At 39.2% G+C, this 23,910-nt stretch overlaps 1 protein-coding gene across 1 annotated transcript in view; it reads left to right on the top strand.

Moving 5' to 3' along the window:
• LOC103806307 (disks large-associated protein 1-like) overlaps positions 1-23,031 on the top strand; it is a gene marked incomplete at its 3' end in the record, with an annotated part of 61,676 nt that extends 38,645 nt beyond the window's left edge. Inside the window, exon 4 of the mRNA XM_009078988.1 lies at positions 22,891-23,031. Coding sequence (XP_009077236.1) covers positions 22,891-23,031 — 141 coding nt within the window. The remainder of the gene's footprint in view (positions 1-22,890) is intronic.
• Positions 23,032-23,910: the final 879 nt, after the last annotated feature.

The following is a 23,910-nucleotide window of genomic DNA, read 5'->3' as shown; positions in this document are numbered from 1 at the left end:
GCAATTTCAGGTAAAGCCCAGGGCAACTTGCTGATCTTGAGAGCACAAGGAGAGCTCAGTAATTCCTAAAGAGAAAGAGTAAGAGAACAACTTTGTTTTGTACAGCATGGCCTAGTTATTTTTTCCACCTCTGAAAATGCTAGGTTTGAAGGAGTTTACAGTGGTCTCCAAAGTTATAAATGCAGGAAACAAAAGACCAGTATTACCCTTTGGTATTCAATCTTTGTTCACTATGCTAAATCTTTATTTGCTTGATATGCTTCTAAACTTTTGGGCAAAGGCTCTTGGTGAGGTAAGAATATGAGAAAGATCTTAATCATTCAAAACTATGATCTTAAAATGTCTTGAAGGAATGTGTTGCCTTACTTTGTGAACATTTCCAGTAGCACAGAACAACTCTATTATTTTTTTCACTTGTGTGGGTGGCTTCTCCCATTGTCCAAACAGCTTGGGCAACTCCAAGATTGAAAATGGGTCCATCATACTCCAGCCCCACTAACACTGTCAACATCCATGTCTTTTTCATGCTGGGGAGTGCCTCACTGGGCACACACTTGAGATGTGGTCTCACCAGCACTACACCTTCCTCAAACCACCAGCTGTGCTTTGGCAAAACCTGCCTAGCATACAGTCAGCATTACCCTGGCATACCCTCAGTGCAAGAGTACGCTGCTGACTTGCTCAGCCTGCTGCCCTGCAGGGCCCCATGGACCTTCTCTGATGCTGAGAATAGGATGGCTATGAGACCTGTGAGTTGGCAGCCTCAAATTAAATGGGAAAAAGTAGGATTTTTCAAAAGAACTTTAACAGAAATCTCTATCATTCTATGAAAAAAACTTCTAAGTAGGTTGCTTATCTACTGGAGCACAAATAAAGAGGTTGCAGTGATTAGTTACATAAAATGTAATGTTTCATTATTTGTTATTCTATTAATTTCTTTACAGATTTAAAAAATTTTATGGAAGCCCTTTGCATATGTCTGTATGGAATGCACTTAAATACCTTTAGTCATTAATTCATTTCCTTTGATTATACTGCACACACTAAAGTGATAATCACTTCAGGTGATCAGACTTACACAGCTCTCCCTAAAGGAGTACTGAGTGTATTTGGATTTGAACTGTGCTTTTGTTTCAGACTAGGCATGTGTGTTATCAAATGCACCACTACCTGGAGATTGTTATAGGTGTTTCCAGGGGCCCAGTTAGCTGGAGATCCCCCCAGTGTACTAATGCAGTGAGACAGTCCTGGTCCCATGGCTGTGCATCTCACTCCTGCTGATGTGCACATTCTTTGTGTCAGTACCCCTGATGGAGCCTGCAGCCATGCCTAAGGGTGTTATAGCAACTGAATGTGCTGCATCTAGCTGAGGTAAAATGCCACTTGATTTACAATAACAAATGTACAGGAGAGCATTACAAGCAAAATAGTAATTTGAAAGTTGCTCTGTTGACTGAGCACTGCATGCCTCAAGTCTCATTAGCTGAGAATTAACATTTTTCTAAGCCTATAAACAAACAGGAAACCTCAGTGATTTTGCCTCAATCCAAAAAGCAGCGGATTGTGCCAAACCTTCTCTCCTGCTCACTGCGGCAAGGCAAGTCTGCCCTTTGCCATCAGGCTTGGGCTGGCCTGTTGGGTCTACCTCACGTAGGGGCAGCAGCTTAGCTCAGGTCTGGTGTCCTAACAGTGAGCTCAGGTGCAGGGCAAGGCTGATGTGACTTCAATATCTCTGCTCAATAGCCTTGTGTGTCTGTGTTTTTGGAGGTGATGTTTTCCGACTTACAGACAGGAGTAGGAACCAGCCTTCTTTGAAATATGCCTGGAATCACATCACAAGGAAGCAGGTTTCCTGTAGCAGCATCAGCTTATAATTGCAAACTGGTAAAATGTGTAGCAGAATATAAAATAAAACCACAGTCCTTTTCCACTTCTAAATTGTGAGAGGACAGTATAACCTTTATCCAAAGGTTCTCAGCCACTCCTCATTGCTCTAAAATAACAGAGCTCTGAGCATTAGGGATACATCATTCCTTAGCTGATATGCCAATAACAAATGAAGAACAAAAAATTAAATTTTCACTTTATGGAAAAATACAACAAAGACCGGAATCTTTTCTTTTTTCTGGCTTATTTCCAATGCAATGTTTTTGTGATGGCAATGACAGAAATGAGCTGAATCAGTAAGCTGAAGACATGCCCCAATTTATATAATGTGATCACATTTGCACTAATAATTCCTGCCATTTTCCTAAAATAAATTAATGTGGCAGCTTCTAACTACAGTTGTCTTTTGGGAAGCAGGACTTAAGCCTCTTTCCTGAAGGGGCCATGCTTAATTAATACATCCAGTGTATAAAAATAACTCAGGTTGTTCTTTTTAGTGTGTGCTACTGTCCAATCTCCAGCAATGTGCTGCCACCCACCTGCAGTAAGTTCCACATCATTCCTTTAAGACAAACCTCAATATTTTGGTTGCCCTCAGATATAATAATTACAAAGCTCTCTTGAGCCATAGCATTTTTCAAGAGGTTACAGATGAGATATTTAGTGATGATGAGCCTTTTTAAGTGACTGAGTGATTTTGAATTTTCAAAAAACTAAGTAAGAATTTTTAATAAGTGTGTTTAATGAGTGCAGCTCTGCGGGGCCCCTCTTGTACTACAGCAATTTGTTTGGAGCCATTATATTTCATCATGTCAGTAATTCTCATTTCAGAGCTCAAATATGATGTATTAGGTACTGGATCCTGTAAATAATTGCACATTTTCATGCTTCCTAAATATGTGTTTATGCAACAGTCTAACAGTAATTGGCTCTTTGAAGCTATGGTAGACTATGGGGTGTGTATATTATTAACCACTTTTTCAAACAAACACTGCCTTGTTTAATAATATCACAGACAAACCCAAAGGAAATGTGGCATCAAAGAAAACTGCACATTAAAAAAGTGGCAGAACCTCTGAAGTATACACAGAGATGTGATTTACTCTTTTTATTTCTCGCTATTACACCAGTCGCACTGCACTGCTTCTTACAGTGCACAATAACAAGCACAATGCAACTCAAATACTGGGATCTGGAAAACATCTAATGCTATTTTGCAAAGAGGGACAGTCTAGCTGACATCACAGTCTAACAGTTCCTTTTATCAAAGGCACACTGTAGGCAGATGCTGGTAATCTGTTCTAATGCTACAACCTTTGTCTGGCCTCTCGAGGGGGAAATGGATGTGCTAGTCTTTGGAAATCGTTTTCCCTTACTGAATTTAGCTTTGGTCAGATGGGAGAGTGCTAAATTGCATTCCACTTAAAATGCAGTAAGCCATCTGAGCAGAACAATTCCTAGTTGCTTTGATCAAGGATTTGCGCTAAGCTATCAGAGAAGAAAAAAAACAACAATAAATAATATCATAGAATTCTCTACTGTGACAGATCTCTTGCTTGTTCTGTTGAGAAAGATGCCTACTTTTTGTCTCTGCGCAGTCAGGATGATGGCGGCTTGATAACTATTCTCTTTGCTGTAATGATTTTTCAAATTAATTCTGTCTTTAGCTAAAGTAAAATGTAGATCTGTATTGCCCTGGGAAGGTTTAGATGGAAGTCAGAACATTGTAATAGTTCAGCAAAATAAGTGATGGCAGACTCTTTGTTTAAACAGAGAGGCTATTTCTGTTTTGAAATTCCTTGCCCTCAATTTCTTTTAACTCTTCTGAACTTTGCCAAGAGTCAAATAAAACCATGTACATCTGTGGGGAAAAAAAAAAATCAGGGTCTTACTAGACCAAAATAACCAAGCTTTCAATAAAACCCAACTCATCCATTAACTGCTCACCCCAATCTAACTGCCTCAGGAAGTCCTAAGAAAATCTGGTGCTTTCCATTTTGCATGAAGGGTAGTTTACACCCAAGTGACAGAACTAGCCATCACCTGGTGCCATGGCCTTACGCTGTCTTATCTCACACAGTTCCCTGAATGCTCATATGGCATTTTACCACTTGCCTGTTTGGGTTTTTTTTAAAAGAAGGTGTTCAGAGAGATGAAAGAGAAGTAAAGTGAAGTATTGCATCTGTGTTGGAAGCTCTGATAGCGTGGTTGGCTGGGCTGCATGCTCTGATCTAGGTGAAGTCAGTTATCGTCTTGTTATATACTTCCAAGAGATCTGTCTCTTGCCCTCTTTAGGATGTTGCAATGGGGCAGTCAGATCACCTTAGAAATTATATTAATGCACAACTAAGACTAAGATCCTTACTGTCTTTTCAGAAAAAAAAGGGACATAAATAAGGACAAGGAGCCATTAGTTAAGATTTCCAATACTAACATTCACCCTTTCTAAATCTTCCTCTAAGACTTTGTTCACAGCCAAAAAAACTGCATCATGTTCACCCAGAAGTGTACAGTGTCCTTTTGTGTAAATGGACAGTTGTGTTTAACCTCACAAGAGCTACCTGCAAAGTTAGTGCTTGAACAGGCACTCCTTGTCTACGCAGACTCTGCAGCCTGCGGCACATCAACATCTGTTCAGGTGTCACATACTTCCACAGATTGCACATGGCGTTATGAATAAGAACTCCCTCCCATAATCTGATTTGCATTCCCAGTCATGCCCTTCTCTGGACTTAAAATACATGCTGCAGTCCTGAGGGCCTTTTCTTTCTGTCAATGCTTACAAAGAATGTAAGTATGTATCTCTCTTATGGAGAGTACATTCCACTAAGTTAGTTCAGAAGATTTATACCAAGTACGAAGACTGGTCTTATGTCCTGTGAGTTTGGGTAGGATGGTTGAATAATACCTGTAGGGTGAAGTGGTACTGAGCCTGAAAACATGTGAGTGGGCTATTTTTACTTAATAAAATACAACAGCCCACCCTACAGGTGACATGCACCAATGGAGAAAATATGTATCAGTAAACAAGTAGCAGTTAAATCTGGTTTTACTCTTAATACTATTTTTTTTCTAATTCTATGTACCTCCTTTTATTGAAAGGCAAAGAGTTTGATGGTTAAATTAAAAAAAAGTGAGAAGACTTGGCAAAAGGGGAGGAAGAAGGACAAGGAAGAAACTGATTTTTGAATAGCAAAGTGGGTCCAGAACAGTTTCATAAAACAGGAATGTGGCCTGCACTTCAAAACTCATTCATTATGTAGAATCAGTAACACCTAGAGATTTTAACCTGAAGTTTTCCAAAATGGTTTGTCTTCTCTTTACTCCATCATCACATGTGGCTTGGTGTGTAGACTAGATGGAGATGGTGTGCTGTCTAGCACATTTTATTGATTCTGGTTTTACTCCCAGTGTAGTCAGTTTTTGACACTTATTTTAGAACATGTTTTCTGGTTGGGATGAGACTCCAGTTCCCCTGCAAGCAGAAGATACAGAGGGATGTGAGATGGTCGTCAAGTTAATGGTGTCCAGAATCCCTTTATTGCATTCAAAGGACTGGCAAAGGTAGTGAATGGAAAATAATGAACATGATAAGTAGGCACTGGATAGAAAGCCTAAATAGCTGTGGGAATTTGTGGGACCACAGCAGCAGTGTTGGAATTTCATCAAACGAAGGGGAATGCTTTCCCCCATCTGTTTTGCAGATACATTTCTTAATATTTTAAGTGCAATATTGCAGATCGGAGCCGTCTGTTGAGTTACAAAAGTGAGACGGGTTTTTCTTTTCCGGCAAACTTCGCTCATTGAGGGTCTAATCATGTAAGGTGCTGAGTGTCCTCAGCTGCCAACATCACAGAATCAGCTCATAATTTCCATATGGTTGGTGCCACAGAAACATCTGGCTCCTCTATTTCACTGCAGGTACCTTTACAACCAGAAAAGTCTGGGTCAGGAGCATGAATCTATTGGAATCCAGTTTATGATCTTTTTTTAGAAGATACAAATGTAAGCATAAGTCCCTTCGCTGTAGAAAGATTAAATACTGGAACCATACTGTAGGGGATAATACAGGCATGGCTTGTAAAACATAATTTTCAGGGAATCTTTTCAAATGCTGGGGTGTTTTTTTTCCATTATGCTGCTAGAAAAAAAGAGATCCTGAGAAATGTCAGTGAGGTAAATATTTACACTTCCCCTATCCTGTAGCAGCAGACAAATTTGAGGCACAAGAAAAACTGATTTTTTTTCCCAATGTCAAGATTGTTTCTGTCACTCTCATGAATGGAAGAGACAGAAGGGGCAGCTGTAACTTTCTTTCCACCCCCACAATTAGCAAGGAGATCATGCTCAGCAGAATTGCATGGAGCAATACCAGGTGCCTTGCACCTGTTGCCCATAACACTGTTGTGAATTGACCACTGCCACAACATTTCATGTACATGTGCTAAACAATGATAAAAAAAGACCTCCAATTGCCAAACTAGCATGACTCCATTAAAGGAGTTATTTCTACTTGCACTGCAATTGTGTGCACTTTTCACAAACCATCTGTCTTTTCTCCTCCTCAGCACATTAAGTTTGGTACATGCATGTCTTTTGAAGAAATGCAAAAAAACTAACTTTGCCAGCTACAGCCGATAAGGAGAGGAAGCCTTACTCCATCTTCACACAACTGCCTCTCCATCAGGCATGGAGAAGAGTCAGGGACTCTTTTAGCATGCCATTCTGGCCAATGCCTATGTGGAAGCACAAGGAAGAAAGTCTTTTTATCCCAAGCCAAAACCTGTGTAATTGCAAAATCTCAAAAAATAAGCAGTGATTGTCAAACAACATAAGTGTAGTGATTGGGAACATGTGACATTAATCATGAGTGCAGGATTAGGCATACACACCTGGTCTAGGCTTCCCTTCTCTCACTTTCAATGTGACATTAACTTCTTTGGGGCCCGAGGCATAGTCAGCTTTTAATACTGAAGCATACTGGCTGCATTGGCATCATCTGGCATCTGGAATCATCTAATTCTATTCTCCTGAAAAGTCTATTATTATTATTGGAGCATGACAATATGCTTCTTAGGAGAGAGAGAAAGAATCCCAGGGAAATTATTAATTCAAGCCATCAGCAATATCTAGTTCATTCATATTGCTATGAAAAACATTTCTCCTGTAAAACTGGTGCGTGTTTGCTTTTTGATAATGTAGCAGGAGGAAGTGGGTGTCTTTCTACTAGGGCAGTTTGTAAAGATTTTGCAAAATCAAATTAGCATACATCTTCTTTAAAGTGCAGCAAGTTACAAAGTCATGTTTTTCCATCAATTAGAGGAAAGTGTTGCATTTCTCAAATTAGATTAAGTGAAAATAAGTTCACATCACAAAAGTGGTAATGTCATTAAATAACTTTGCAGAACAAGGCCTGCTAGTGCCTCATGGGCTGCTGATGCACAGTCATCTGCCAGTCAGCTTTCTGCTATTCTCTTGAGCTGCTTTGCTGATTCTTATCAGTTTGCCTGTTTAAAATGTATTTTTGTAAAGAACTTTTAATTTCATACACTTTACTCTCACTGCAGATTTCCTATTTCTTGCCATTAATATTTTAATACTTGCTGATGTTGAAGGCAACTGGCATGTCTTCTCCTAGACTTGTATTTACACTGACTTCTCTGCTGTAGTCCCTGATGACTTCTCACAATAATCAAGACTGATCTGTTTGCCATGCTTCACAGAAGTGGTTAATTAATGAAGATTTGTTTGGGGACAAGCTGAAGCTAATGGGATAGCTCATTTCCTCAATAAAAACTGCAGTTTAGTAAACTGTATCTGATGACCTCATGACATTCATGTCAGTCACCATTTTTCCTAGGCCATTTACTCTGATTTTTACAAATAATAGCTCTCTAACCATTCTTCAATATGCTTTGGAGAAAACCAATGATGTATCCATAGCTATTTTTATCCTATAGATTTTTATCTTTCTCCTTTTTCTGCCTATCAAAAATGTAGATAGCTTTTAGTTTGTCAGTCATCAACACCTCCAACAGTCAGACTACAGACTTTTCAACTGACATTTTCACAAAAATTGAGGAACTACCCTCCAGTAGTGGCTAAGTATATGTTCTGAGACAAATTCTAAAGATATGCTGCTATCTGCTTCCATCTTAAACATGTAAATTAGACTATCTAAAAATTATATGCATTGAAGTATTTGCTGCATCTGAGCCAGTGATGTGTACAGAATAAATAAAGGCATTCCTAGGGAAGAATTCCCAGATAGTGTTCCTGATGCCATTTGCCCATCAGTTATATAGCTGGAGCTGTTGTTGTCACAAGGTCCTTTCCATCTCTGCAGCTTTCTCGAGAATTCTGTCTGTTACAGCCATACATCTGCTAAAAGCATTACTGCATAATGTTACTGGTCTGCAACTCTCCCCACTGTGCACATACATATTAATCACCCATGGCTATAACAATCATTTCCTCTAAGTTTTGCCTATATGCTAATTTTCAGGTTTCTCCCAGTTACAGCCTTCTGGTTAGCATGAGGGGGGACTCCCTGCATTCCCAGTCAAATGTTGCTGTTGGACAAATTGGGCAGCTCCAGCAGACAAGTGTCATTCCTGTCTAAGGAAAGGGAATGGGTTACATGACAGGCTGCAGGAAGTGAAGAGGAGATAACAGTCTTTCAGCTCTGACAACTTGAGAGATTTTTCTGGGCCCCTGCTAGTAAATCAGATTTTCTTTTTTCCTTTTTTTCCCCCGTTTTTGTGTTTTAATTAGTAGAATTACAGTGAGACCATCTCAGCAGACTGGATGTGGGTGGCTTATAGTAATACTGCAGCTAAGGTCACCTTCCCAGTCATGAACTATGAAACCATCATGTTTGCAACTTCTATAATAAAAGAAATGGGGATAATTAGCACACCAGACTGCATTCAGGGAAAGATCATTGCTAATCTAGGGGCATACAATACCAGTGCCTTTTTTCTTATCCTTTTTAACTGTATAGAATTATCTTTCAGACAAGCTGTCCCTTTTCACAGCTTCTTGCTTTTGTTTCCTTTTCCTGTGATTCTGTTTCATGTTGCTAATTTGAATAGTTATGTAACTATTTCTGATTTTTGGAAAGGAGAAGCACTGAGAAGGTTTCTGATTCTATAACTGTGCTGTCAGCCCATGGGTCAGCAATGCCTACCTATCACAATTTTCTTGTTGCTATTTCACTGCACTCAATAACATCTATGGCCTCTTTTCGTTAGGCTACATAACCTATTCTCTCTTTGTGTTAATGAAGCACTTATATCTTTTCTGAATTATTTCATCTTATTAGCACTGCCTCCACTTGAATTAGGCAGCAATGAGAAAGCTGTGCTCCATGCCATGCGTTCCTTGCATAAACAGAAGCTTGTAATCAAAGAATTCCTGTTGTGTTAGTAAAAACACAACAATTTGACTCACAACAATGTGATTGCTCTTACGACGAGGCAGAGTTCAGGTCATGCTAGCAATAAACCATTGCAAAGAAGTTTCCTTATAAGAATAGCAGTTGAGGTGAGGCTATTTTGCATTGCAGCTTGTCAAGGATGAATGCATGTGTGAAATTCAATGATTTTACTTCTTGGAATGAAAACTTCTGTTAAACAAAAGGCTAGCAAGATATTGGAGAACTGCTGGTAAGGCAATCCCAATACATTTCTCCACTGTCTAACCTCTAGGGAAAAAAATTACCAGGTTTATAGAACTTGATCAGACACATCTACATTTTTCTTAACAGGATCTTCATTTTGCATGGACTAGATTGAAAAAGCAGATTATGCTAGAGTGTTCCTTCTGGCCACTTGAGGAATTTAACAGCAGAATAATAACTAATTCCTCATCCTGCATATAATTATGGTAAATTCTGCTGAGAGGATCAATTTTCTCCAGTCTCCGATTTCCCTTTATCTAATCATATTTAGCAGGAAGCTTTGCCAGTAATCTGGCTGGCTCAGTTCCACTCCATGATTGTTCTTTGACAAAAATCTCTTTTTGAACAAGTTGTAAAAATACAGTACAATTACAGTACATTGTGTTCTTTCAACTTACAGATTTTAAAATGTAACATTTATGGGCAAAACTACGGCCTGAGTTTCATTCAGATGAATGGACTGTGTGGCACAGGGTCAAGTTTTTTAACAACCATATATGCATGAGTTGATTTATGTCATTTGATGCTTTCTGGGAACCCTTATCTTATTAATGGGTCAGAACTGGCTATAAGGATCTACTCCAGCATAAGATACAAAACTGTTAATTAGGTCTAAACTAAATGCAATTCCCTTTAAAAGAATTAGGTTGATAATAACAGCAGTAATATGAATTAAGTTTAGTTGTGATATCTGAGAAATTATGACCTAATCTCTTTTTTCTTTTAATGTACCATAACCAAGATGTTAAAACTTCTTACTGAACACTGAAGGCAAAACCGTTTCCATAGCCAAAGTGAATTTTGCCCTGAAATAAATACATCCTAGATTATCCTATTTATATATAAGAAGTAAGTCCTTTATTGGGTGCTTTTTGAAGCTGAGCAGCTGAGGATATCTGGGAAATCACAACAAAATTGTGCAGGTGTGCTTAGTGCTAGTTCCTTTATAGCCTGAGTGCTTGACAGGCTGTGATGTGTGACCGTGCCATGCTGTAGCTAGCAGCAGCCAAGGCACAGCTCTGAATTCACAGCTGCAGACAGTGCTGAGGACAGACAGTTTGAAGGAGTGAAGTTCATCTGAGTGTGAACTGCGGCACAGTATGAACCACACCAGCAAACCCTTTGTCTTTAACTTCTCTGGAAATCGCGCAACTGCCACAATACCATCATTCCCCTCGTTTGTGAAAATGAAAATTGTTCTCACAACATTTAGAAAAACAGAAAGACATGCTTGGAAAGTAAAAATAAGCCAGCACTGTAAAAAATGTAACAGAGGGCATTATCTGCTGCACCTCCTGCTTCCAAGGACACTGACATCTGATCCTGGAAACGAGGAATGTGAAATGACGTTTTCGATTTGGAAGGCTATTAAAATACATCAACAGGTGCTCTACTTGAAATGTGCCTGGTCTATTGCAGAGGTTTGCAAATTTGTTACTAAACAAGTATTTTTTTGAAAGCTGTTGTCATGCCTCGGCTTTGCAAATTTTTAGTTTGTCAGCTTTATTCAGTCTTGAAAGGTTTCTAAATGGATTTTCCTGATTACACTACTTGCATCAACAATTTGCATTGCTTCCACCCTTAATTTAGTGTACAAATTGGTCCCAGGCAGAAAGTTGCAGTATGAATTCACATTCCCCTGATGGATATCTGTTTGTGCTTTCGACAAAGGATCATTTCAAACTGGAAATAAATAAATGAGAACTTTCTTGGAGGTAACTGCAAATGTGGGTCATAGCTTTCCAGCAGACCAATGATGAAAATGAGTTGTGGCTGCTTCCTCCTCTGCTGTGATTGTTCTTTATTAGCATCAGCAGTAAGCCCTACCAAGCAGTACTGCAGCTCTCTGGCCTTTCACATTGCCACAGATGGAGGTCACTTTTCCAAGGCCTGAGAACAGCTGGGTGTACTTATGCATATAGGCTCATGTTGGAACAAAGGGAAACAAAGGGAATCACTTAAAGCAAAGAGCTAATGATTTCTTCCAGAGATCTTCACTTAATGTATGGATGCCTGGTTCCCTTAAAGTCATGTTTGTAGCAAGCAATGCTTTCTAGTAAAGAGAGTAAAGCAGAATGTAAACACTTACTGTCTTTCATGGCCATCTTTAAAAAACAAAGATAATGCATAACAGGTTCAACGAGATGGTTTTCTTCCCAAAACTAAATCTTTCTCACATGCTGAGGGGGGAAGAAAACCCTCATGCACCACACCATGACAATGTACTTTGTTCTTACCAAAAAAAAAAAAAAAAAAACCAACAACCAACTTGAAAGGCAGATGTTCGGCTCCAGGGCCAAGTGTTTGCCTAAGCAAACTCTACTGGGGAGCTGCAAGAGCAAATGTCAGGAAGACACAGAATCACTTCATAGGTACCTGTAAGATGCTGATGGACTAGGGATTAGGACTAAAAATTAGGACAGTAGTGACAGATAAGGCAAGAAGACTTAGGTGGCAAGCCACAGGAGCAGAAGTGTTAAACTGTGATCCCTAAGAGAACTCACCAGGATCATAGGGAGATTCAGCTGGAACCAGCTGGGAAAGGACCTCAAGTCTGTGAGGTTTCGAGATAGATCACATTCAGCCTATTCCTTACAGTGAGCTTCCCAAAAAGACCCAGAAAACTTGGAAAAATAATTTTTACAAGACTTCAACCTAAAGTAGTTACAGGAAAAGTCATAGTGACTCAACAAGACGGCATAGAAATAAAAAAGACTGAAGAACATTTTGATGAAAAAGCTGTGGGTGAAAATTGCTCAGACAGGAAAGCTGCCCTTGGGGAGCTGGATTCTGTCCTGCTTCTGACACAAAGCTCCTGTGTGGTGTTAAACCAGTAATTTCCTGCAGGTGTCCTAGAGTCACAGAATTACGGATTGGGCTGGAAGAGACTTTTAAAGATCAGCTAGTTCCCAACCACCCTGCCATGGGTACAGACATGTCTGCCTGCTTTGAACTTATTTCACAGATCTTTGGCTGGAGATGTCAACTTGGTTGGTTAAGTGCTGAAGTAGAATTTAAGTCACAGGAGGTGATGCAATCTGGACAGCATCTCAGATTGGGCTCTTAGAATTGTAGGTACTCTAAAATTCAACTATTCTATCTTCTTATTTTCCCACCTCTGAAATGGAAGTGATTAACCTCACTTTTCTGAGAAGGGTGATTCTTAAATAGATGATGATTTATTTTGTTGTCTGAAAGAAAAGGTTAGTCACCAAGGTAAACAGGAATTCTGTCTTTTGGATGTAATGTGAGCTGAGCTTGGTGGACCTGTGGTGGGACTGCACATCAAACAGAAAGGAAAACCCAGTGTATGGCAGAGTTACTGATCGGACAATCACTGCTCTTTCTGAGTACTGAATTAGTAGCCATTTTGTGAAGAAAGAGTCAATGGGGCTAAGTTAAGGCTTATAAGGGCTGTGGGGTTTTACATTTTGAATACAGGGCATTTATTGAGAGCATCCTGAAGGAAGACTTATGTGTTATGTGCAGATATATGGCAATATTGTTTATATGGAAAAATATATAATATACACTGTATAACTAATCTTCTGTCCTCTGATTTCTCCCCAACTTAAATTTAGTTTAAATTGTAGGTTATACCTCTGTGCGTGTGTTTTCCCCTGGGATCTTCAGTATATTTTCTTTGTAACCACTTGTGTTAATAATGAGACTCTATTTTAACTGTCATATGGAGTTCTTTTATAGACAGAAGATGCAAATGCAGCTAAGGACTGTTGGGGATCTTACAGTACCTGACTAGTTCTCAGAGAGGTCCCCTCAGTTTTTGCAGTATTCAATGCTGGTACATATAGAGCAGTTTTGGATGCTCTCCATGCAGTATTTAAGGGGACAGAGATTTAACCAATCATCCTAATAAAATCACAAATACAAAAAAGCCATTATTAAAAATAAATTTGCAGAGACTGAAAAAGGCTAGACTAAAATGATCCCACAGGCTGTTACCATTTTGCTTTTGGATTATAAGACTTATCACACACAAATGCACTAGAACACATTGTAAACAAGGTTAAAAAGCAAGTATTTTGGAAAAGGTAAATGTAGTGATAAGTAATGTTTAAAAGGAAGACTTAAACTTTGCTGTTTCAAACATGTTTGCCATTTGAAAGAGGTTCCAGCTTTAGCCTTAATACACTTCCAAAATGTTTCCTCTTTAAATTTGGCTTTACCCCCAGAAATAATTTCCCTTCTTGAAACTGAAAACAGCAGTGACAGCTCTTCTGCATGTTAAGACGTCACTACTTAAAATCTGATATCGCATATCCCTGCAGGCTTAGAAACCAGAGCTTTATATCACTGCAGAGGGTTGATCTCCAGCTGCCTAATTGTTCTGTGCAGCTGCTTCTTTCAAATCTGTAAGGACCTGATGTATCAAAGTTGAAATTACCAATTTCTGGCATGAAAAGCTTTCATAAGTCTTGCATGTATATATTTCGTTTTATGATTTCAAAGCTTGAGCCATAAAGAGTTGAGCACATAACAACTATACAAGAAATTCTTTGAAAACTGAAACTCTAAAATATTTTTTTAGTTGTTCTTGTAATATGTCTTCATTTGGGAAAGATGAAGGTTCAGAAGACTTGAGCCAGTGAAAACTTAACACCCTCTGACATTCATTGTGTGCCTTTTGGTGGTATAGTGTAATACAATACAGTGTTGGCTGCAAAATGCGTTTCTCATCCAGCTGCCCTTTGCATTCAGTTACTTGATTTCAGTAATAATGAAAAATAGCCCATCCAAAGTAGTGTTTCATAACACACTGCAAACAATATAATTTGATCTCAGCAGCATTAAGATGGTCAATTAAACAGAAAGTCAAGCAACCAGCCACCTGTTAAATCCCTTCACTGTCCCTCCATCAAGAAAGCTTGCCCTGTGCTCAGGCTCACCAAGGATGTTTTAGAGAAGCTGAAAACCCAGAAGGTCACCCTGAGGAGGGACTGCTGGGAACAGAAGGAGACAGGCTTGGATCCCACCCAGAGAAACATCCTGACCCAGTCCTGTGGCAAGTCCTGCTAGAGCCAACCAGCTGCCAACAGCCAAGTTGGTGCTACTGCATTTAGTATCTGCTTAAGGTGTTAAATTTTTACAGATCTGACAACACTAATCATGTGTTTGGTATTAAAGCTTGAGATTTGATATAGTGATAGACCTGCATATCTTACCTGAAGGTTTTAAAGCTACTTTGAAATAAGAAAGGATGACATCTTCATGGAGAAGGCCAAGGTGCTTAATACTCTCTTTGCTTTAGTCATTAATAGTAAGACCAGTTGTTTTCCAGGTAACCAGGCCCCTGAGCTGGAAGACAGGGACAGGGAGCAAAATGAAGCCCCCATAATTCAAGAGGAAATGGTCAGCAACCTGCTACACCACTTAGATGCACACAAGCCTATGGGGCCAGATGGGATCCATCCATGGGTACTGAGGAAGCTGGTGGAAGTGCTCACTGAGCTATTTCTCTTAATTTACCAACAGTCCTGGCTGACCAGGGAGGTCCCAGTTGACTGGAGGTGAGAAAATATGTCTCTTATCTTCAAGAAGGGCCGGAAGGAGGATCTGGGGAACTACGGGCCTATCAGCCTGACCTCTGTGCTGGGGAAGGTCATGGAGCAGATCATCTTGAGTGCCATCATGCAGCATGTGCAGGACAACCAGGTGATCAGGTCCAGCCATCATGGTTTTAGGAAAGGCAGGTCCTGATGACTGACCTGATCTCTTTTTATGGCAAGGTAACCAGTCTAGTGGACAAGGGAAAGGCTGTGGATGTTGTCTACCTGGACTTTAGTAAAGCCTTTGACACCATTTTGCCCAGAATTCTCCTGAAGAAGCTGACTGCCCATATCTTGGAAGGGCACACTCTTCACTGAGTAGAAAAGTGACTGGATGGCTAGGCCCAGAGAGTGCTGGTGAATGGTGTCACATCCAGTTGGTATCCAGTCACTAGTGGTGTCTCCAGGGCTCAGTATTTGGGCCAGACCTGTTTAATCTCTTTATCAGTGATCTGGGTAAGAAGCTTGGGTGCACCCTTGGCCAGTTTGAAGACAACACCAAGTTGGGCAGAAATCTTATAGGAATGCTGAAAGGGGGTTGTGGTGAGGTCAATATTAGTCTCTTCTCCTAAGGAACTAGCAGTAGGACAAGAGGAAATGGCCTCAAGCTGCACCAGGGGAGGTTTAGATTAGATATTAGGAAAAACTTCTTCACTGAAAGGGTGGTGAGGCATTGGAATAGGTTGCCCAGGGAAGTGGCTGAGTCATATCCGTGAAGGTTATTTTAAAACCATGCAGTTGTGGCACTTGAGGACATGATTTAGTCTTGGATTTGACAGTGCTGGATTAACAGTTGAACTCAATGATATTAAGGGTCTTTCCCAATATAAAATATTCCATAATTCTACGGTTTTATGGCAGTCAAATGACACCATAGGTTCTTCCTTGTTTTTCTGTGGAAGTTGAATATCTAGACTTATGCCTGTCATTAAACTATTTTTCTTCAGATAGCCATCATATTAACCGTGAATGCAATTAATAAAGGATTCATTTCCAGCTGAAAAATGAAGCACACTTATGGTATCATAGTATTCTAGTTTTGATGTTACGTTGGTTCATTCTAAAATTATTCCACATTTTAATCAGTTAGGGCAGAAAGGTGTAGCACCATGCAAGTAAATGTGTCAGCATGCAAAATCTAATAGCTCTACAGTAATTTTTTTAATTCTGTCATTTTGGTCTATCCTCATGTTACATAGTATACAGATGGATCCTCAGGTCATGAAAAGCATTGGGGCATACATCTTGCCAGAGGTTATCCATGTTGTATCCCTGATTCACTTAATTGCTCCGGAAGGGTTTTTTTAGAACAGAATATAAGATGACTTTGAATTTATTTTTGAAAGAATAACTAAATCAGTGCATGTTCCTGCAACCCAAATAAGTGAATTTATACCAAAAATCACATTGGAGTTTAAGCCTTCATATTGATTTAGAGTTGCCTAGAAACTTGAAGTGGGTTGGAATTTCTGTGTTTCAGCCACAAATGCAAATGGAGGATTACTTCTGACTGTCTCTTCTGAAAGGAAGCATGCCAATGTCCATTAAGTAACATTATTTTGAATGATAAGCAGGTGCTTGATGGTGTGAAGTTTTGCTGAGATTAGAAGTAAAAAGTTAAAGGGACAAATTTTCCAAAGCATTTCATTCCCTTGTTTGGGATTGAATCTTGAAAATCCACTGCAGAGAAGAGGTAAACAGATGATGATGATGTCCATGATGAAAAAAAAAGGGAGTCAGTCTATTGCCTCATGTACAGCAACACACTTTTATAACACAATATAGCTAAATTAGTTTACAAGCAACTGGTAAATTGTTGTAACTTGTAAGTTTTGTCATTCATCTTGTTCTAGTGACTGCCTGGAAAAATAATAAGCCAATTATGCTTGTCATGTGCTATCTTAAACTCTGATGGATGACTTCTGCTGACATTAATATTTTAAGGAGTTTTTTCTTCTTCTATTGTTAGTTTCACTATTATGCCATTTATGAGTTCTCCAGATGGAAAGGGTTAGTTTATTTTAATACAGATAGGTAATTAACTAGGACTTTGTAGTTTCTTTTTTTTAATATATCACTAGGTGTTTTGTGATCCAGCTAACTACAAAATTTTACTAGTTCCCTAGTCCTGTTCTTTGTCTATACAGCCACTCTTCTATCGTAAAGTGAAAATCTTAGACTCTAACCATACATGCATCAAAAGATAATTGCACCTGTAATAGAATTAACTTTCAAAAGTTACTCCATAAACAGTCTTAGAATCAACCTCTTTAGTGGGAAATATATGGGAGAAAATGTCATATGGTGATTTCTGAAATTTTGCTTCACTGACACTAAAAAAAAGATTAATTTCTTTTCCTCACCAGACTATTTCCTGATGAATTCAGTGTTGTGCATTTATGGTTTCAAATACCCTGTTTCTTTATATATATATATATATCTTCATGATTTCATTTGCACTTCTAAAACTAATTATGATAATACACAACATTGACATTGTATTTTTCATCCTTGAAACAATACATGAATAAGAAATGTAAGTATTATTAGTGCTGTATCACTGATGAGAAAGATTAAATAAAAAGGGAATTAGAGACTGAATTTTAATCTAGACCTTCTGATTCCAGTCTTGCGAATGCTGAGAACATTAAGCTTTCCATTTGAATACTAAAATTTTCTTCTCATCATAGCAATAACATATTATGCAATAGTTTTACATCAATTTCTATTTTAATTCCTGTTCATTTTATCTCATTTCAATTAAGAATTAAGATTAAAGAAAAATTTTATTTATATATAATTACCTCAATAAACTGGTTTTCAATCAACATTGAAGCAATGATTTAGAAGTGAAGGCACTGATTTTAAAAGTTCAGAAACTGGACCAGGCAACATATTTCAAAATTTAAAAGTTGTGTTTGTCTAATCAATACACTGCTAACAAAGATTGGGAGGATAATTACTTACTTAAGCTTTGGCAGACTAGAGTTGTTTGTCATCACCTAGATGAGGACAAAAGAGAGCAAGGATGCTCCCTGTGACAGCTGGACTCCTTAGAGGGAGGAATGGAGGAGATGTAGTTACTTCTTTTCATATGCATCTACATCAAAAATTTTTTTAATCATCATCTTAGGGATCTTGCTTTTAACCTTGGGGTTTTAACTCACTTTTTTTCTGCTCACCAAATTAAAACTTGTTCCTTTTGACAGATGTTTGCCTTCAATATCTATAATCTAAGCCTTCATGCAAACAGTCAGGTTACCCAAGTGTTTTATATATATCTGAAGTTTCTGGACTTTCATGTGAAATGGGAAGGTTAGCACTTATAGTTGATAAGTTAACTTTATTTCCTAAAAATGGATTAGATCCTTGAGTTTCTTATTTTTTGCAACACAAATGTTTGCACTCATGAGAAAATTCAGCTGACATCATCTTGGGAAATCAAGGAAATAAATGGCAAAAACAGCTGTAAGGTAATTAATATTTGGCTAGTTTGCTTGGAGTACAGTGTATTCTCAGTGAGAGCAGAGTTTCTATCTGCTAGAACCATTAATTTTGCTGATTTACTGTAAACATTTCAAACGGCATAAGAGAGCCTAATTTCCTGCCTTTCTTTTAGAAATAGTACTGCCTGATTCCCATGTGCAGCCCACTTCAACTTGGAGTGTTTATCGGTACTATTTATTGTTCTTGTTATGCCTGGGTGGCAGTCTTTGAGCTATGACACATATGCTACTGCAGTTCACTGCAAAGAGGGACCTGTAGGGCATCCCTAAACCTCCTGTTGGAGGTTCAAAGCTGCTTAGGCTGTGGGGCCATCAGAATTCCTTCCCTCAGACTCTTGAAATGAGGGCGTTTGTGTTCTGGTTTGTGACTCATATGTTATAATCTGAGTGAAGAAAGTGCAATGTGATCTTGATACTATACAAGAATGAGAGTCTCACAGAACTTCAGGAGAAACTCTAAGACTCTTGTAGTCACAAGATCAAATTGTAAACATAGTGAAACGTTAACTCAGAATGCCAGAGAGCTATGCTCTTTAGCTCAGGTCTGTGTATCCATCATCCTCAGGGCAGCTGCTGTGAGTCAGCAGCTGATCCAGAGCCCACGGCTGATCCCTTACTCTGCCTGCCCTGCTGGTCCAGGAGAGGAGAGGATAACATGTTTGTGTAGGGCAGACCAACAAAGAGAGGTTATGGGTGGCTGGTCCCCACGCCATAGGATGGGGGGAAGCACCTCCCAAAAAGGGGAAAAAAAACCAACACCCCTGGACATCAGAAGTACAACCAGGATCTGTCTTGCTGCTAGGACAACAGACCCTGCCCTCTGTAAAAAGCAAACCCAGAGAAATTTCTGTGCTTGGTCTTTTGGGGAGCGAGCAAGGCAAACTGGCTGGGCTTGGACAGATGATATGGTCTGATCAGCAGGTTGTGCTGTTGTATCATTGGAAGCTCTACCTCAGCACTCCTCCTAGCTTACTACAAATTCCTTATGGCAATGTGCATGTTTGCCAACAAATAAAAGGATCTTTTCAAACCCTTAGGCTAATATTCATCATGTCCTGCAATTAACGCAGTTTTTGTCATTTAGGATCTTATGTTTGACCTGATGAGACTCCCATTGCAGTCATCATCTTTTGTTGTGATTCAATCATTTAAATCAACATGCTGATCTGATTAAGTAATTCTAGTCTCAACCTCAGCCTCTGATTTAAGGTGGCAATATCTAAAAACATTTAACCTTGCAATAATTTGAGTAGCCAGTAGCATGCTTGTAAATATCCTGGAGCCAATGCTAGGGGGCTTGATTATTACTGCTGAGGAGGTGGGAATTTTTCTTTTACTAGCTTGTTTTAGTAGTCCAGGAGGACATATTTTTAAATCATTCAAGACAACTAAATCTCATTCTCTGTTTTACAGTCCAAATAGGAAATGTCATTTTATTTGTTTCCTGTTAACTCTCCCAAACATGTTGTGCTTCTGCCTTGGCCAAACAAACAGTCAGCACACTGTGGTTCTGTTGGACAACTAGAAGCTCTTTACTCATTTTGCTGACCCAGTTCCAGCCAAGTAGCAAATGTGTGGAATATGAAAAATTCCAGCCAATTTGATCAAAGTCAGAAGAATCAGGTTTTCTGTAATATGTAGTTGCCCGTGCCCAGAAAATGGATATGAATACTTTCCAAAAGAAAAGCTTTAAAGAGCATATGTGATTCTGAGGATTACCATGTGCAAGAGGATTATTATTTGAGAGACAAAGGGAGTAAGAGATTACAGCACATTAAAAGGGAGTTGGTTTACATCAAAGGTGTAGTATGGTTACACTCTTTGTATAATATGAGGCATTGGCCAGGGAATCAGACAGTTGGGATTTAGAATGAGCTTTCAAGCTCTTTTAGCTTTTCTGATTTCAGCTCTATATAGCAGTGTTTGGAATATGCAAAGATGTTTTCATTTAGTAGTGAATTAAGCAAAAATAATCAGCTTACAGATTCCTCTTCTGTGATATGCTGAAGAAAAGGAAAAAAAAATTCCAGACATTCAGGTCAAATATAAAAAGCCTGTGGGCTGTTTGGAGTGAGCACCCAGTTGAATGATCACAGGAAGGAATTTCTATTAAGCAGCCCTTCAAAACAGCCACTTCTCTTTGGCAAAATGCATAACTCAAACATTTAGCTTCCTTTTATTTGTCCTGCAGATTTGTTTTCATCTAATTAGAGCTAAAATAAATAAAAAAATTATTGTGTATCTATAAATTATAGTGCAATATCTATTTAACATGAAAAATTTAGATTTTCTTGTAAATTTTAAATTAAGAAAACTGACAATCAATTTTACTATGGCAATAGATAGATAAGGTGTAGCCCAAAGTGCAGGAGCTTAATTCTCCTGAATCTCATTTTGCTTCTTCTGCCTGCAGATGTAGCTTGACACACTTGTAGGTCAGATTTGAGCCTCGAAGCTGTGACAGCATTCCTGTCAATAAGTTTGCAGCTGACTGACAGTTTCACACTGTCTGTCCCAAGAACAGAGCACAGCAATTCATTAACTCTGAACTATCATCCAGCCATTTGATGTATCCCTGTATGTATCCTGACCCTCTCAGGACTGGGTTGGTAAGTTCCAGCATTCATCAAATAAAGCATCCAGACACATTGCAACAAGCCTACTGTTCATGTAATTAAATAAATGCAGGGAGCATGTAAATGAGCCTTTGCCAGTGTGAGCTCTCGGCAGCAGCGGAGCTCGTCATTCCACTTTTCCTGATGCAGTGATGTTCCCTGCAGACCTGAGCACCCCTGGGACTGGCCCAGTGGGTGCACACTGGCTTTTTGCCCAAAGTGTAAAATGCCATCGATCAAGGAAAGAGGGTTAATTGTACATACATCATCTGGCAGGGTTTCCATCCTCTAGCAGAGTTTCCCAGGGCTGTGGCTGAGGCAGTAACAATAGTAGACAAACACCAGAGGGAGTTATTGTGCTACTGGAGAGCTGGGAAAGGAAAGCCTCAGGGCACGGTGTTTGTAAATAGTGTGAGTGAAGTTTCTAGCCAAAGAAAAGAGCTCAGGTGGCATGACTCTACAAAATGTAAATGGTGAAACCATTCATTCTACTGATGTTTGAAAGAGTTCGGGTTCCTCATCAATTTTCAGTGCTGACTCCAATGTACCAATTCTTTGTACGAAAGAGTTGATGCATAACATCTGCTTACCCTACATTAACTTTTTTACATCTCTTCACAATACTACAGGCTTGCAGTTCAGTGTCCAGAGCCAAAGGAGCAGACAATAAGAAGTAACCTTTTTCATTTGTTTGTTGAAGGAGTCTTTTCTCCTAGTTCGTCCACACATGCCCTTCCTCTGTCAGAGTACCTGCGTCTTAACTGGTAAAGTCTTTGAACCCTCAGAGCCCTGGTTTCCAGGTGTGCTGCATGCTGGAAAGTGACCAGTATGTAACCATCTCCCCAGCTGCCCTGGTCTTCCATGAAAGCAAATCTGGGTATACAGATAGGAAAGTGAGTGGGTTATCTACTTACTGGAAATAGGCTTCCCTTTCAGCAGCTCTACCTGTATTTTACACCTGCTAAAAGTCTATCCTTCTTCTGCCCACAAAGTTTCAGGTAGCCTGAACCAGTGCATCCCCTGGGCTCTCAATATCGAGGCTCTTGCAAATACTCAATTTGCAGTAACTGACCGAAAGAAAACACACCATCAGCCCCAAAGTGAATCTATGCCAGTATCTTTTAGAAAAAAAACATTTCATTGAACAAACTGACCCAACTCCATTACACTTGACACAATGCTGGGGCAGGTGGGAAGCTTCTCCAGTTCACTGCTGAGCTTCTAAGACAATGGACTAAAGTGTCTCTCTCTGCTTTTTCCCCACATGTAATTAATGCTTCTGCATTGACCGCATTTAGTGTCTATTACTGACACGGTGCTTAACTTTCCATAGCCATTACACTGACTGTCACCTGTGGAATACGAAGCAAAGATCAGCTCGTGACACAATTCAGCTGTCTTTTCAGCAGAAGACTTCAAAGTTCTTTTCTGTTCTCAAAAGAGTATTCTGTAAAAAAATCACCCTTTCATTGATGAGTATCAAAGTTAATCCCGGCTGAGTCCGATGTTAAATTGTATACCCCTGGCTTTCACAATGCTGCCAAAGTGAAGGATTCTGCAAGAAAACTATTTTTCTTAACAGTTTTATTGTGGGTGTGTAAGATCTAATGGAGATGAGCCTATTCTCTTCTTAGGTGTGTCAGCTTTACAGAGCTCACCAGCACAAAAAGAGGATCTTGGCATTGTTACACTGGCGAACATAGAAGACGCTTCATACATCCGGGTGGATGACTTGCATTGTCAAGATCTTTTAAAAGATCTGGGCGTTATTAGAGGTGGGTGTTTAATTGTTGATTCATTAAAACAGAACCATACATGAATTATCCAGGCAGTAAATCTTTTTCTTCTGATAGGTAAAAAAGAACCCCAAAAGAACTAAAATCAAACTCTTGTCTCAATTACACCAATATGAATGTAGAGGAGGAGAAATGTATTTAAGTATTTGATGATGTAGCTAGGTGCCTAGTGAAATTCACAGAAACCTCTATGCAGACCAGATGTTTAAGTAGGTTTGGGTTTGCAAATCTGTTTAAATATCAGTATTTCTGTGACTTCAGACTTGATTCCTTGGGTGCAAAGTAACACATTGCTCCTCATTTTGACAGTAAAAATCAGTGTGTAAGTTTGATACTTCCTACAATATGAAGAGAAACAAAGACCAACTTTATTTTTGGAAAATAAAAGTCCCTGGGCTGCTCTCACAGTCAATGTAAAGACACAGGCTCTCCTGACACTTGAAGTCAGACTGTAGTGATAGCATGCTGTCTTCAGAAGTTGTATTGTTATATGGCATCTCTGTTCCCATTTCAGTTCCTTTCTCCCTCCAACTCTGCTAATACATCTATTTTCTGGACCCGTACTGTGAATATGGTTAAAAAAACAGAGAAGGGGGAAAGAAAACTGAATGCAAAAGGATTGATACATGTCATGCACCTGATCTGGCTGACAGCACCATCCAGCTGATCAGTTTTAGTACAAACGGGGATGTAGTGATGCAGAAGTGGCAGGAAGTCGCTAAGGTATCTGCATCAGTGCTACCACTGAAAACAGCTACCATCAAACCTTGTCCTTAATACATGCTCTGAAAGCACCTGAAGTGATCCTTTGTGAACATTCACTGGGAACATTTTCATTATACAATTTTAAACATGTCT

Source organism: Acanthisitta chloris, unplaced genomic scaffold (genome assembly GCF_000695815.1).
Source record: "Acanthisitta chloris isolate BGI_N310 unplaced genomic scaffold, ASM69581v1 scaffold8497, whole genome shotgun sequence".
NCBI lineage: Eukaryota > Metazoa > Chordata > Aves > Passeriformes > Acanthisittidae > Acanthisitta > Acanthisitta chloris.
This window is presented reverse-complemented; position numbering and strand designations above follow the sequence as displayed.